This window comes from Antedon bifida, chromosome 5, assembly GCF_963402885.1.
Source record: "Antedon bifida chromosome 5, ecAntBifi1.1, whole genome shotgun sequence".
Classification (NCBI taxonomy): domain Eukaryota; kingdom Metazoa; phylum Echinodermata; class Crinoidea; order Comatulida; family Antedonidae; genus Antedon; species Antedon bifida.
The window spans coordinates 17,981,670-17,994,209 of NC_136230.1; the positions used below are offsets into that span (position 1 = coordinate 17,981,670).

The 12,540-nt window shown below is 31.5% G+C and overlaps 1 protein-coding gene across 3 annotated transcripts in view; it reads right to left on the reverse strand.

The window, feature by feature from the left end:
• LOC144842640 (ras GTPase-activating protein 3-like) overlaps positions 1–12,540 on the reverse strand; it is a 52,600-nt gene that overhangs the window by 4,903 nt on the left and 35,157 nt on the right. For 2 of the 3 annotated variants that reach the window (XM_078699123.1, XM_078699124.1), the window contains 5 exons: positions 9,852–9,941; positions 9,267–9,317; positions 8,894–8,997; positions 5,455–5,496; positions 1,884–2,061 (listed from right to left, as the gene is read on the reverse strand). In XM_078699123.1, coding sequence (XP_078555249.1) covers positions 1,884–2,061; positions 5,455–5,496; positions 8,894–8,997; positions 9,267–9,317; positions 9,852–9,941 — 465 coding nt within the window. The remainder of the gene's footprint in view (positions 1–1,883; positions 2,062–5,454; positions 5,497–8,893; positions 8,998–9,266; positions 9,318–9,851; positions 9,942–12,540) is intronic. The other variant, XM_078699125.1, reaches the window with a different exon arrangement.

Consider the following 12,540-nt stretch of genomic DNA (forward strand, 5'->3'; position numbering starts at 1 on the left):
AATTTAAAATGTACAGTAAGAAAATATAGGCAATGTGGATACAGAATTAGTTAACAAAAGCATCAATGTTACAATTTAAAAATAGCTTTTTCTGAGACAACAATTGAAAGAGATTGGAATCGAATATGGTTTCCATTTGTGTTTCAAATTCCACCAAGTTGTATTTAGTATTATGCAAAGAGGAGCCCCACTAGGTACATAGATTGGTATTTAATTTAATTATATTTATGTCTGAATTTAATTTTGCGTATTGTTAAACTTCATTAGCATTAACAATTTGCCTTGGTGTGTTGATGCATGTCATATCAGACACATGATTTGTGCTGTCTTATTTTTCTTGGCAGTGTTCAAATGCAATTTCATTTCAAAGTTGAGCTGAGCTCCGGAAACAAGTAAACAAGTAAGTAAACAAAATTTGGTAAATCGCACGTAACTTCTGAAATTTTTACACGATGATATATAAAGTTGGTACATACTGTTGATACTGACTTTTAACACCTAACGAAAACCATAACACTAATTAAGTTAAGTTAGATAATTAGTTATTGACAATTAAAACGAAATTAGGTTCAACGATTTGCCTCAAATAGGGGTGTTTTCCGATCGTGGATGTCGAAAAATACCTGCAAACAGGAATACAAGGATGCTTCGAATTTACCTATCTCCTTCTATGATAATTGTATTTAATAGCTGAACAGCTCGAGTACAACATCATAATGTTAAAGACAGGCCGATTTTCTTTTTAAAAAAATTAATAATAATAATAATTTAATATACGTTTATACAAATGTATTGATTTGCGATGAATGGAACATTCCAAACTCAAGTCTCCCAGCATAATTATTTGGTTTGCACAAGTAGGTAAATTTATGGGCCCTTGGGGGATGAACTTAAAACCTTTGAGATATAGTATTGCAATACTTTGACAATACAGTTAATAGTATTGGTTACTATTTGAATGACAAATTTCTTACTGTAAGTGTGGGTACTGTTAGATATATAAACACATATACAAATAAACGTTATTACTGTGAGTGTGGGTACTGTTAGATATATAATAAACACATAATATACAAATAAACTTTATTAATAACAGCGTTTGTATTAATTAATAATTACAAAAAAATATAAACGTTGTAGTGGTGTATCGTTACATGTACTTTACTATGACAGTGACAGTTTTAACAAAGTATTAAATCGCAAATGTTTTACTGTATTTAGTGGTATAATTATTATTTATAGGCCTATAAAACATGAACAAAATATTTCGTTACTGAGTGGATAAAGAATATATTTAAAAATTGTTCCTCTTTGTACCCATCCTCTTTCCTATCTCTCAACCCTAATGTTACATACAAAACACAAATTGGGTTTGTTTATAATAAAAAATGTGGACTCATTTTGTTTCTCTTTATGAAGTAATCCCCAGTAGTAGTTAACTAAATAAATCATCGTGTCTATTTATTCGTTTCTGTAAACGACATGTATTATAGTCCTGCGATACGTACATTTGAAATCGCCAGTTTTTTTACGCTGAAATGACTGTATTCGAGAACCATCTGTGGGCACGACCTAGATGGGACGCGAGCGAAGCTAGCATATCATTTTAATAATGTAATAATTATATTAATGTTTACATTCTTGCAAATGGCATTTTTAATCATTGATTGTTTTAAACTGAATCTAATCTGTAATATTGTTTAATGTTTAAAATATTTTATATTAATTTTTTTGATGGAATTTTTATCCATTTTGTTAATTGGGGTTTTTTTGGGGGGTGGGGGGTTTCCGCTGATGAGAAAGAAAATTAAAATTCATAGTACAAATTTAGTCTGTTTTTCTACAAAAAAAAACATCCTGAAATAATAAATTCTGATACATACTCGCTGCCATATTGTGTTTCACGTTGAACCCTTTCCACGTATTTCTTGTGATGCTGTTCTAGTGTAATGACTTCATCCATGATAGATTGTACAGTCTTGTAACAGGACTTATGATCTTCAATGTGAATATGAGGTTCAAAGCCTGGACCTTGATACACAGAATCTATTACACAGGAATCTAAATAAAAAATAAACTTAATAAATTCTATATTGCTCTACTAATCCATCAAAAATATATGAGAACAATTATTAAAGTACTAGATTTGAACTTGAATTAGTTATCCGCATGACAAACCTACTTTGCATGACTACAGGTCTATCCTCTGACAAAGAATTGTTTACAAGAATTAGAGATACACATGCAACAAAATTCATGGAAAGAAAGAAGAATAACAAAGAGATAAAAAAAAATACTGACAATCACAAGGGTTATCCACAACAAAATTTGAGGATAACCAATTATTTGCAACAAAAGTTTTTAATAAATGTTTAAATGTCAATTAAATTAATACAGCGCTAAAAGGTAACTAGATTTAATTCGTCAGTATGACAAATTATAGGTTATATGCATTGATTTCAATAAAAATAATTGATTTTTAAAAGTTATATTGATTGACAGATTTTGTCAAAATCTTTAATTATTTATAACTAGAGGGTGAGCTCTAGGAAGTGTAGACGATGGTTCTCGGAATGATAATGTTCTCCTTGTACGTTTCCTGTCGGTCACCATTATTGCGAAATACTTGACATTCGTAAAACTAAACTACTCTGTTTCACAGTGTCTTAGATGATTAATAACATTTTAAAGTATAGTGTTTATTGTTTGGTAGGGCCCTTATAGGGCGGAGGTGGGGAGGCGGAGTTCATTTGAGGGAGGTGCATATTCGAGGGATATGTTAATTTTTAATTATTAACTAGTTTTAATAATATGGTAACATTTATAATCAAATGAAATCCTCTAATAGATATGAAAAGTGGTAAAAAAGAATAACAAATGCTTGGTAAAGTGTAGATAACAGTGCGATGAATTCTACTACAAATAGTATAATTGTGTTATTATAAATGTGGATGGACGTTTATTAGATAGTTGGGTTGGGGGGATTATTATTCGAAGTGATGTTTTATTGGAGAGGCGTTTATTCAAATAAATACCATCTTGATAATTAATACATTATTTAATTTAAACATCTTTTGAAACTAACTTCCGTGACAGAGTGGGCCGTTTTGGCCCAAGAAAGAAGACATTACGGCTTGCAACATGGGCAGACATCTCGGTCCCAACGGGACACAGATAGCCTACAGTTATTCCTGCCAGCTTACTCAATAAAACTCGGCTGTCGGGATTTCACTCGATTTTAAACAAAATGTCTTATCATCAAATCTGTCATTTTATAATACTATTCCCCACAATTCCGATTCTTTATGGCGTATATTTAATTTGATCTTTATTAATTTGCAGTATAATTTTTATTTTTTAACTACTGTACCTTCACACACGCAGTCCGTTCCTAAAATAAACAAAAACTGAAATGGCTATAGCCACTAATGGCCAACTTAAGCTCCAGTCCTACTATCAATTTTTTTCTTCCGTCTTCCAAAGGGAAACTGTATTGATTGATGGAAAGTGCCTGTTTCCAGTCACCTTTAGGGTAAAATCTATTATTTTAACTGCTCCATTGTGTATAAAAGACAGAAGATAGTTGAAACCAGGTTGTTGCAAGGTGAACTCATTGTGAACCCGGAAATTACTTTGACCGCGAAGAATTGAAATTGAGTTGAAAATCTACTGTTGAAATCATAAATTTTGTTAAAAAACTCTTTATAATATCTTCCTAAGATAGAAATATGGAACAATATCGTAATAGTGAAAACTAATGTTATCAAATTTACATTTCACGGTACATCTGAGATAGATCAGGTAGGTATCCAATGCAGAGATTTGTACCGAAGTTTTTCCATTGTGCTCGCCTATGTCAGAATTAACCATAATTTATATATAGATATTAAAGGTAACACAAATACAAAACCGGGTATCACAATCCGATTAAAGATCCCTCTGCATATAATGTCACAAACCACATTTGTTACATAATAATAAAGACATAAGTTACTTTTTCCCTAGATTTCATTTTAATTATGTGCATAATCTATACACTAAGAAATACAATGTAATAAACAATACGGAAAATAAAATAAAATCTTATTTCAAGGTGAGACTCGATCTCGGCACCTTGAATGCTATAGACGATAGCACAGACCACCAAGACATATACTGTTTAAAAGTTGAAGAACGATTCCTCTTTGTATTTACTATACAGTAACCACTTTGGTGCAGATAGATTATTACATACCGCAATGAATCGTAATTTTTTACTATGACATCTTTAAAAATTTTTTTTAATGGGACTGTCAAAGTATATACTTTTAACTTTAATATATGAACATTTCAAAGAAGAAGGTTAATGTTACCTTTGTTATTTCGGTCCAAAAAAGTCATAGTTTGTTTGATTTTCAAAATTAATTTTTAAAATTTAATATGCAATTAATGATGATGGAATCAACTTTTTTTTCTTTATTTCCTGGTGCAGTGCACACACCCCGTTCTATTGAAGTTGAGACCGATCTATCAATTCAAATCAATCCTGCAACAACAACGTATTGCAATTTAAAAAAAAGCTTACAATACTTCCCTATATTATGCTATGGATGATTAAATAGATGAATGTTCAGCAGAGAGTAATCTTCTGACCCTAAGCACTGGCGTTTGTACCTTTCACATTGCATCCCTGTTATGTTTGTGGAGAAACGGAGTGCATTCAGGTGTTCAAACACAGGTGAACTTACAAAGTTTTTTGCCTTTTTAAATCCCACCAAACAAAATATTCCAGTATTAAATCCCAGTGAGTTTTTCTAGGCAGTTTAAATCAATATATTACCAACTTCTTTCCTAAGTTTCATCAGTTGTGCAAACAATTAATGCAATAATCCACTACTACCTGCACGGAATAATTGTTTTTTCGCAAAACATAATTTTTAGGGACTTACAGGCAGATTCAATAGATTCAATTTACATGAGAAATATGAAATAAATAAATAAATTACTCAAACTGAATAAAGAATGACATGAAACTACGTCTAAACAACTACTCATAGCTTGTTATTACGACACAGACTGCAGAATGTGGGATTCACAAACACATTAAAATAAACAACTAATAACAAAGAACCAACAAAGAGATATGGAATATAAAAGAAAAAACTACAGTAGTTCATTCACATGTTGTTTAGTTTTTAAAATCTTACTTTGTTGAATAAGATGATACCATTTATATGCAGCCTTATCATTCAGGATGTAACAGAATTTATATTAAGGAGAATGTAAATGTATTATGCTGGTTTGATGAAATGCAGACATAATTTTTTTCCTTATGTTTTTGTATCAGATACTTAGCAAAATATGCAAATTGAAGAAAACATTCCAGATAAGACATCTTACAACATGCAGTCAACAAACAAATGTAAAACAATAATGTGCTACCAGTCTTAAACAGTCACCCTATGATAAACTCACTGTGGTGGACTTCACTATGGTAGATTTCCCAAGATAGGTCATCTATAATAGCAGCAGAGCATAAAATAATACAGAAAAACAATACAATTGAAATAAAGAAACAGACAATTCATACAAAATGTTAAAGTAGTAATAGCAATAGCAACAGGGGTTGCGGACACAAATGTGTTATGGCGCTCTGTTGCTGTCGCAACCCCTGGACCGCTTGTGTCGAATAAATAAATGAAAATGAAAAATGTTCATGTACAATTCATTACATTTGTTGCAAATTATTGATGATACTATCGCATTTTTTTATTATTAAAATAGTAAGGATTTATGTCTTCCAGCTCGATATTTGTGCCAAAATAGATTTTTTTAGCCAATTTTTAGTTATCCGCACCTTGTAATCGTCCTGTTTCTTTTTTTTTATATTTTTCTTCTGTCTTTCTCCCCCATTTTTTGTGCATCACGTATCTTTAAAAATGGGTAAACATAACATTTCATAACTTTGCCAACATATGGGCATTTACGTGAAGTTGTGCACCTCCTATTTTTTAAGGACGTCACAGTTGCACAATGTGACTTGTGTGCGTTTTTATGATTTTTTATGATTGATCATAGAATAAAAACCAAGCGTAATTTTGACACTTTGTGAAAATATAAGTCATATCAAGGGCAAACTTTCAGTGGATTAAAAATGGCATGTTTTACAAGAAGTTACGCGCAAACACGCATTTAAAATTTTAAATTGCGCAAAATTAATTTCTAATCAACTTTTTACGTGATTCATGACATTTTGCGCATGTCAAAAATTCTCGCGCACGAACAATTTTATGTGTATGGTGCGCACGGAGCATGAAAATCATGTTTTTTTCTCTTGACTTGTGATTGTCTAGCCTTTCCTAGTCAATTTTAAAAAGAATGACATCATTTCAAATTAAAATGACGTCATACAAATTTAGGTGGCGAAAGTTACAAAATATCGTCACAATAATTTTTTTAACTTAATATGTAAGTAGATATGTTGTAGATATGAATTCATGCAGAATCTTTACCTCTTGGATGTTGTGACGTCATCGTATGGCCACAACGAATGTAAAATATAGGATTTTTGTCTTTTTCGTTATTGCTCATCACATTCAAAAGAGCGCATCTCGCTTATCTGTATTCCATTTCAGATTCCAGATTTTAATATTGTCTAGGTCAATCAACTATCTTTCGCATGAGTTAAAAATATTTAAATTTCTATGACGTCATAATGTCTAAAAATGTAAATAACGTGGGTCACCTTTTTTCAATCTGTATAGCTCGTCAGAATGAAAAGTGATAATCATTATAAAAACACTTTCTGGAAGCTATGGGATTGTAGATACGAATTCATATGAACATTTTGCCAATCAGATGTTGTGATGTCATCATATGGCCAGTTTATTTATAAAAGTTGTATTTTCATTTAAAGAGAGCGTATCTATATTTTACGTATTCAAATTTATTCTACACGTTAATATGTTGTTGCTGAGATAATTTCCTTCCAAAATTGCTATCTTCGTGTTTCATTTTGATACCGTCACCATGTTAAAAATTGGAATAAATGGCAGGTCCCGTAATTTCACCTATCCTACACTATGTAATATGTATACAGATTATACTGTGTATACTGTATATAGTATATGAAACAAAAGAGACAGAATTCAGCACTAACAACATATCATATTCTTCAGTTCAGGTCATAATGCCATAATCTTTTTCTGTGTGCAATATTCCAACGTATGACGTGCACGTAGTGTTTGTCGTGTGGATAACTAACTCGTCAAAGTGACGAGTTCATGTCTAGTTCTTCTTTCTTTCTGAATTTAAATGATTGATCATAGATTAAAAACCAAAAGTCATTTTGAATTTGGTGAAAATTTAATTCATATTAAGAGTAGGAGCATAGAACGGCCGTTTTGAAATTGATTTTTATTCTTCATGCTTTCTGTAATAGATTTCATTCATTTCTTATGAATTTTAATTGCAGAATAATGACATACATGCACGTTAAAATTGAAAAAACCGTGCGCTTAAAAATTGCAAATTCAATGCAAATTTATGAAAAAATATGCCTATTTTAAATCTATTATAGCGCTTCAGAAAGACCGTTGACCCACCACTTTATTTTGAAAGCTAATGAGTTGTGGATATGAATTCATGTAACTTTGTTGCTTGACAAGTAGTCTGACGTCATCATATGGCCACTTGAATAAAAAAAAATGTTTTTTTGTCTCTTTTGTCATAGCTCATCGCATTTAATAAAACGCATCTCGCTTATTCGTATTCCATTTTCCCCCAGTCAGCCATTTTTAATTCAAAATGGCGGCTGAAGGGGAAAAAAAGTTGAAAAAATTGAAATTAACTTTTTTTAATTCAGCAACTCAAGAATAACAAAGTTAGCCAATAAAATCTATTTTGGCACAAATATCGAGCTGGAGCTAGTTTTCCTTACATATGTGACTGTACTAAAACGTTAATTGTATTCTTATATTGTTTGAAGGTTTGCATGGCGAAATCAAATGTTGATATAAGTTTGCGGTGATGTTAGTTCTGAAAAGAACTGTTGAGTTTCTTGACTTTTCGTTCAATATGCTTTGATCGTCCTCAGAAGTGAGAATGCAGAAAGTCCAGGAAACTTGGAATATAAGTGGAAAAGGGTGGGATTGGTGTGAAAGCCAGAAACAATGGCAAGTTAACACAGTGGGAGCAGGATTGAAACTAGAGCATTGTTTCTGATAGGTGTGAAAAGCAAGGTCAACAGTTCTTCTTCTTCAGAACTAACATACGTGGTGTACCGCAAACTTATATCAACAATTGTATTCTTACAAAATTATTTGGTCATAGTTCCAGCTAAAACTATTTCTAATTTTTTTAAATGATCTTTGACTACATTACCAACCTTGCTCAATATTTTTAGTGTATCATCCAAAGATTATTCAGTTGTTTTTGGATACATATTCAAGCATATCTATTTTTTATTAGCTCAATTTAATCCTATATTTATTAATTTATTAGAATAATACATACAAACACATTTCCTTTGTTTTACAGATTGAGCAGTCCTTGATGTCACAACATATGAACATTAATATCAATGCATTTTAAGCACATGAGTTTTGTGGTCTGTGGTCAGGTCAGAGATGTATCATGCATGTGAAAAGTTACCACATAACCTATGCTGTTTTATTTTTCTCAATTTAAATAGTAATTAATTTTTCATTCATTCAAAGACAAGTTGTCAACTGTTTTAGACATAACAATACCAAGCATTTGTGCCATGAAACATTTTTGAAGCCAGCAAAACAAAACATAAAAGAAACAGCTTTGATCACTCTCAATCTTTGTCAAAGAAAATTTGTTTACAAAAATAGTGATTAAAATATTATATTATACATACATATACAAATTTTAACTCTAGGATACTTGCCTCTCATTTTTTCAAGTTTATCAATGTTTGCAAGAAACAATGAATGTATGCGCTCCATCTCACGATCTGAATCCACATCAGCTTTTGTTAGACAAATTTGTTTACTAAAATGGATAAGACAATACATTTATATATCACAGCATTATGTGTTATTATCTAAATGTAGTTTTATGAGGGTTGCATCAAATTCAAACCAAAATAGGGTAATACTGTATTTTTGTGGGTCCATTTTTGTGGATAAATAAACAACTACCAAAACAGGTTTCAATGAATGCCATTTTTGGAGTGTAAAATGAGAACAAGGCCCTTAGAATTTTGGAAATAATTATTACAAATAAAACATTTCACTTCAATTTGATTACTGTAGATATACCTGCCACTAGCTGGTGTGCAACCTTCTTGACATTCTGATTGGCTATTACAACTGAAAATAAAATAATTCATATATTTATATTATCCTAAGAATTAAAACTAGGTTATCATACAAATATTGCCTGCATACTTAATTAATGTATCCTTGGGGTGATTGTTGTTTGGTCAAAATTATACTTCTAGAGGAGGCCATGTAAACATAGACATAAATATGTATCAGGGGTGGTCGCAGGACTATTTTAAGGGGTTGCCCAAGAGTCCAGGGCCATAATAGAAACCAAGTATGTTCATATAGGGACCATATAGAAATGCATTGTGGTGAAAAAAATGTTGTTGCAATTTTTTCAACATTTTACTAATTCTGAGAATATCTTTTCTGTACTTGGACCTACGCTTATGGTCCAGATTCAAGAAGAGTTGTCCCACCACCAGAACTAGGAGCGAGTCAGCCTCGAACTCATGCCGATATTGTTGGCTCTTTAGGTACGGTAAACGGCACCCCTGCCATTTCACTGTAATCAGTGGATCATTTGGTTTTATGATTCAAGTCAACCAATTTGTATGGTCACAAGCATACATTTCTTACCACATCCATTCTCCGTTAATATATGCTGCAGGATGGTAGGTCATCAATCGATCATGGTTGCTACGACAAATGTTTGATAATACATCACCCCTAAAAATATCAATAGTAAATGTGAGTGAATAGTGGTCTTTTAAATCTTTTTTAATATTATCTATTGTATTAGGCTATCATCGCTCTCTATAGAGCGATAGCCTATTGTTATTGTCAAAAATTTCATTTTTTCTGCTCAATTTTTGTGTCACGCAGATCTCAAAAGCGGCGGTAGCAGTTATGTTGTAACTTGGCCAGCAGATGCACCTATATATGTAGTTGTGCAACAAACTTTGGTTAAATGAAAATACGGTCGCGTAGCGTAACTACGCGCAATTTTCTGAAATTCTTAAATTGACTATAAATTCAAAACTAACAGCCTTTTTCAAATGAAACTTGGACACACACACTGATGCTTCATGTCAAGGGTCATCTTCCTGTATCATCAGCAAAATTTTGAACATTGGTATTTTCGTGCATACGCTCGCATTGAAAGTTAAAAATGCTCAAAATCAATTTCTAATCAACTTTCTACATGTTTCAGGACATTATAAGCATTTCACATTTAAACAAAAATGTTGCTAATCTAGTTGTTAATTGTTTTAAGTACAGCCCATATATATTATTATTTCAAATACAATACTTTCAGGTATTGCTGCTTTTTGTATATATATTTTATTTTATACCAAAATATATAAATAAATTAAATAAATAAAAAGAAAATACAAAATGAGAGTGCTGTACAGCCGTCATTTTTGTCAATTTTGAGATTTTTACATTTGGGGAATTATTACAAATTTATAAACAACCTTTAAAAATTTCCGGTATCAGAGATCATTTTAGAGATATCACGTATCTTTAAGCAAAAAACAAATAATTCTGGTATTTTCCAAGGCAAAACAACGTATCTACCAGATACTGTATGTTGTTCTGCCACGGAAATGCAAATTTTTGCTTCAAATTCTCACAAGCAGCTAAACCGCTGATGCATGACGATATGCATAGCAATGATATTAACTAAAAGTAAAAGATATATTAAACAATACTAGGCCTATTAGACATATTTAAATTTATTCTAAGAATTAACTATATTTATGAAAAATTCGGGCAAGCTTGAAACTAGGCTAGGCTATTATTTTTGACAGACCTACCTAATCTAGCCTAGTACCCCAGTATTTCATTTCATATCTTTCTTTATTCTGGAAAACTCATTCAATACATGAGTACTGGTCTCCCATGAGGTCCAGATTTGTGACTTAACCACAAAGCATAATATATACATATGTCAAAAAAACTTTAAATATTAAAATTGCTCTTAAATACTTCTAAATTCATTAATTAGTAATTTTGGCATAAATCAATTGGGAGGTTATTCCAGAGTTTAGGAGATCGATATAGGAAGGTCCTTTTACCTTGTAAATTTGTCCATGTTGGAGTAAATAGGGTATGATGAGTGGTGTGCATAAATTGAAACTGGGGTGATAGATATGAAGGAGCAATATCTTTTAAACATTTAAAAACTAGCATCAACAATTGCTCATCCAACTTGTCTGTAAGTTTCACATTAATTCATTTACCGGAGTGGTAATGTCAGTAAATAAAAGTATTCTAGCAAGCAAGAATTTAGTAGTATTTGAAGTGAGTTAATATTATCATTATTACAATTACACCAAACAGAAACAACAATAGTCAAAACAAGGAATTACAATTGCATTTACCAGTAGACAAAGAGTTGAGTTAGGTAGGCAATATCGAATTCTTCGAATTATGCCTATATGTTGTGACATTTTTTAAAGAAACTTTCTCAATGTGTTTGTCCCAGGACATATGAGAGTCAAAATGAATTCCTAAATATTTGTATTGATCAACCTTTTCAATGTTAACTGTTTAGGCAAAACTTTGTTCCGAGGACCATAAATTTAGTTTTTTTAGTGTTAAGGGTTAGGTATGTTAAATTCAAACCATCAATATCTCTTTGAAGTCAGATGAAGAAAGTAAAAGTGTAGTATCATCGGCATACATAGCACATTTACAAGTTAAAGTATCTGGTAGTGAATTAACATATATAATAAAGAGGAGAGGCCCAAGTATGGAGCTTTGAGGGGCCCAACATTTATTGATTTGAGTACAGATAAAGAGGAGTTGATCTTTACAACTTGCAATCTATTGCAAAGGTAACAAACATAAAGCATCGTCTCTAATTCCTAATTGATTCAATTTACTAATAATTAACAGTTCATGGTTGATAGTATCAAATGCCTTTTTTAGATCTAAGAATATGGCTGCAGTTACTTTACCATCATTCATATTATTTAAGATATGATCAGAAACAACAGGATGGGTTGAATTAATAGAATGGTTTCTTCTGAAGCCTGATTGACATGGGTTAAGAAAATTAGTAGTAGATATAATTATACAGTTGATCATGTACTGATCGTTCAATGATCTTTGAGATAATTGGTAGTACCGATATTGGTCTGTCATTTGCTACATCTAATTTATCACCTTCTTTGTAAATAGGCACAACTCTAGCGTTTTTCCACTCTGCAGGAAATGTTGAAGTACAAAGTGACAAGTTACATAAAAATGCGAGAGAATTACATATAATATGTGCAGCTAATTTCAAGTTTTACATCAAATCCATCTAGACCAGGAGATT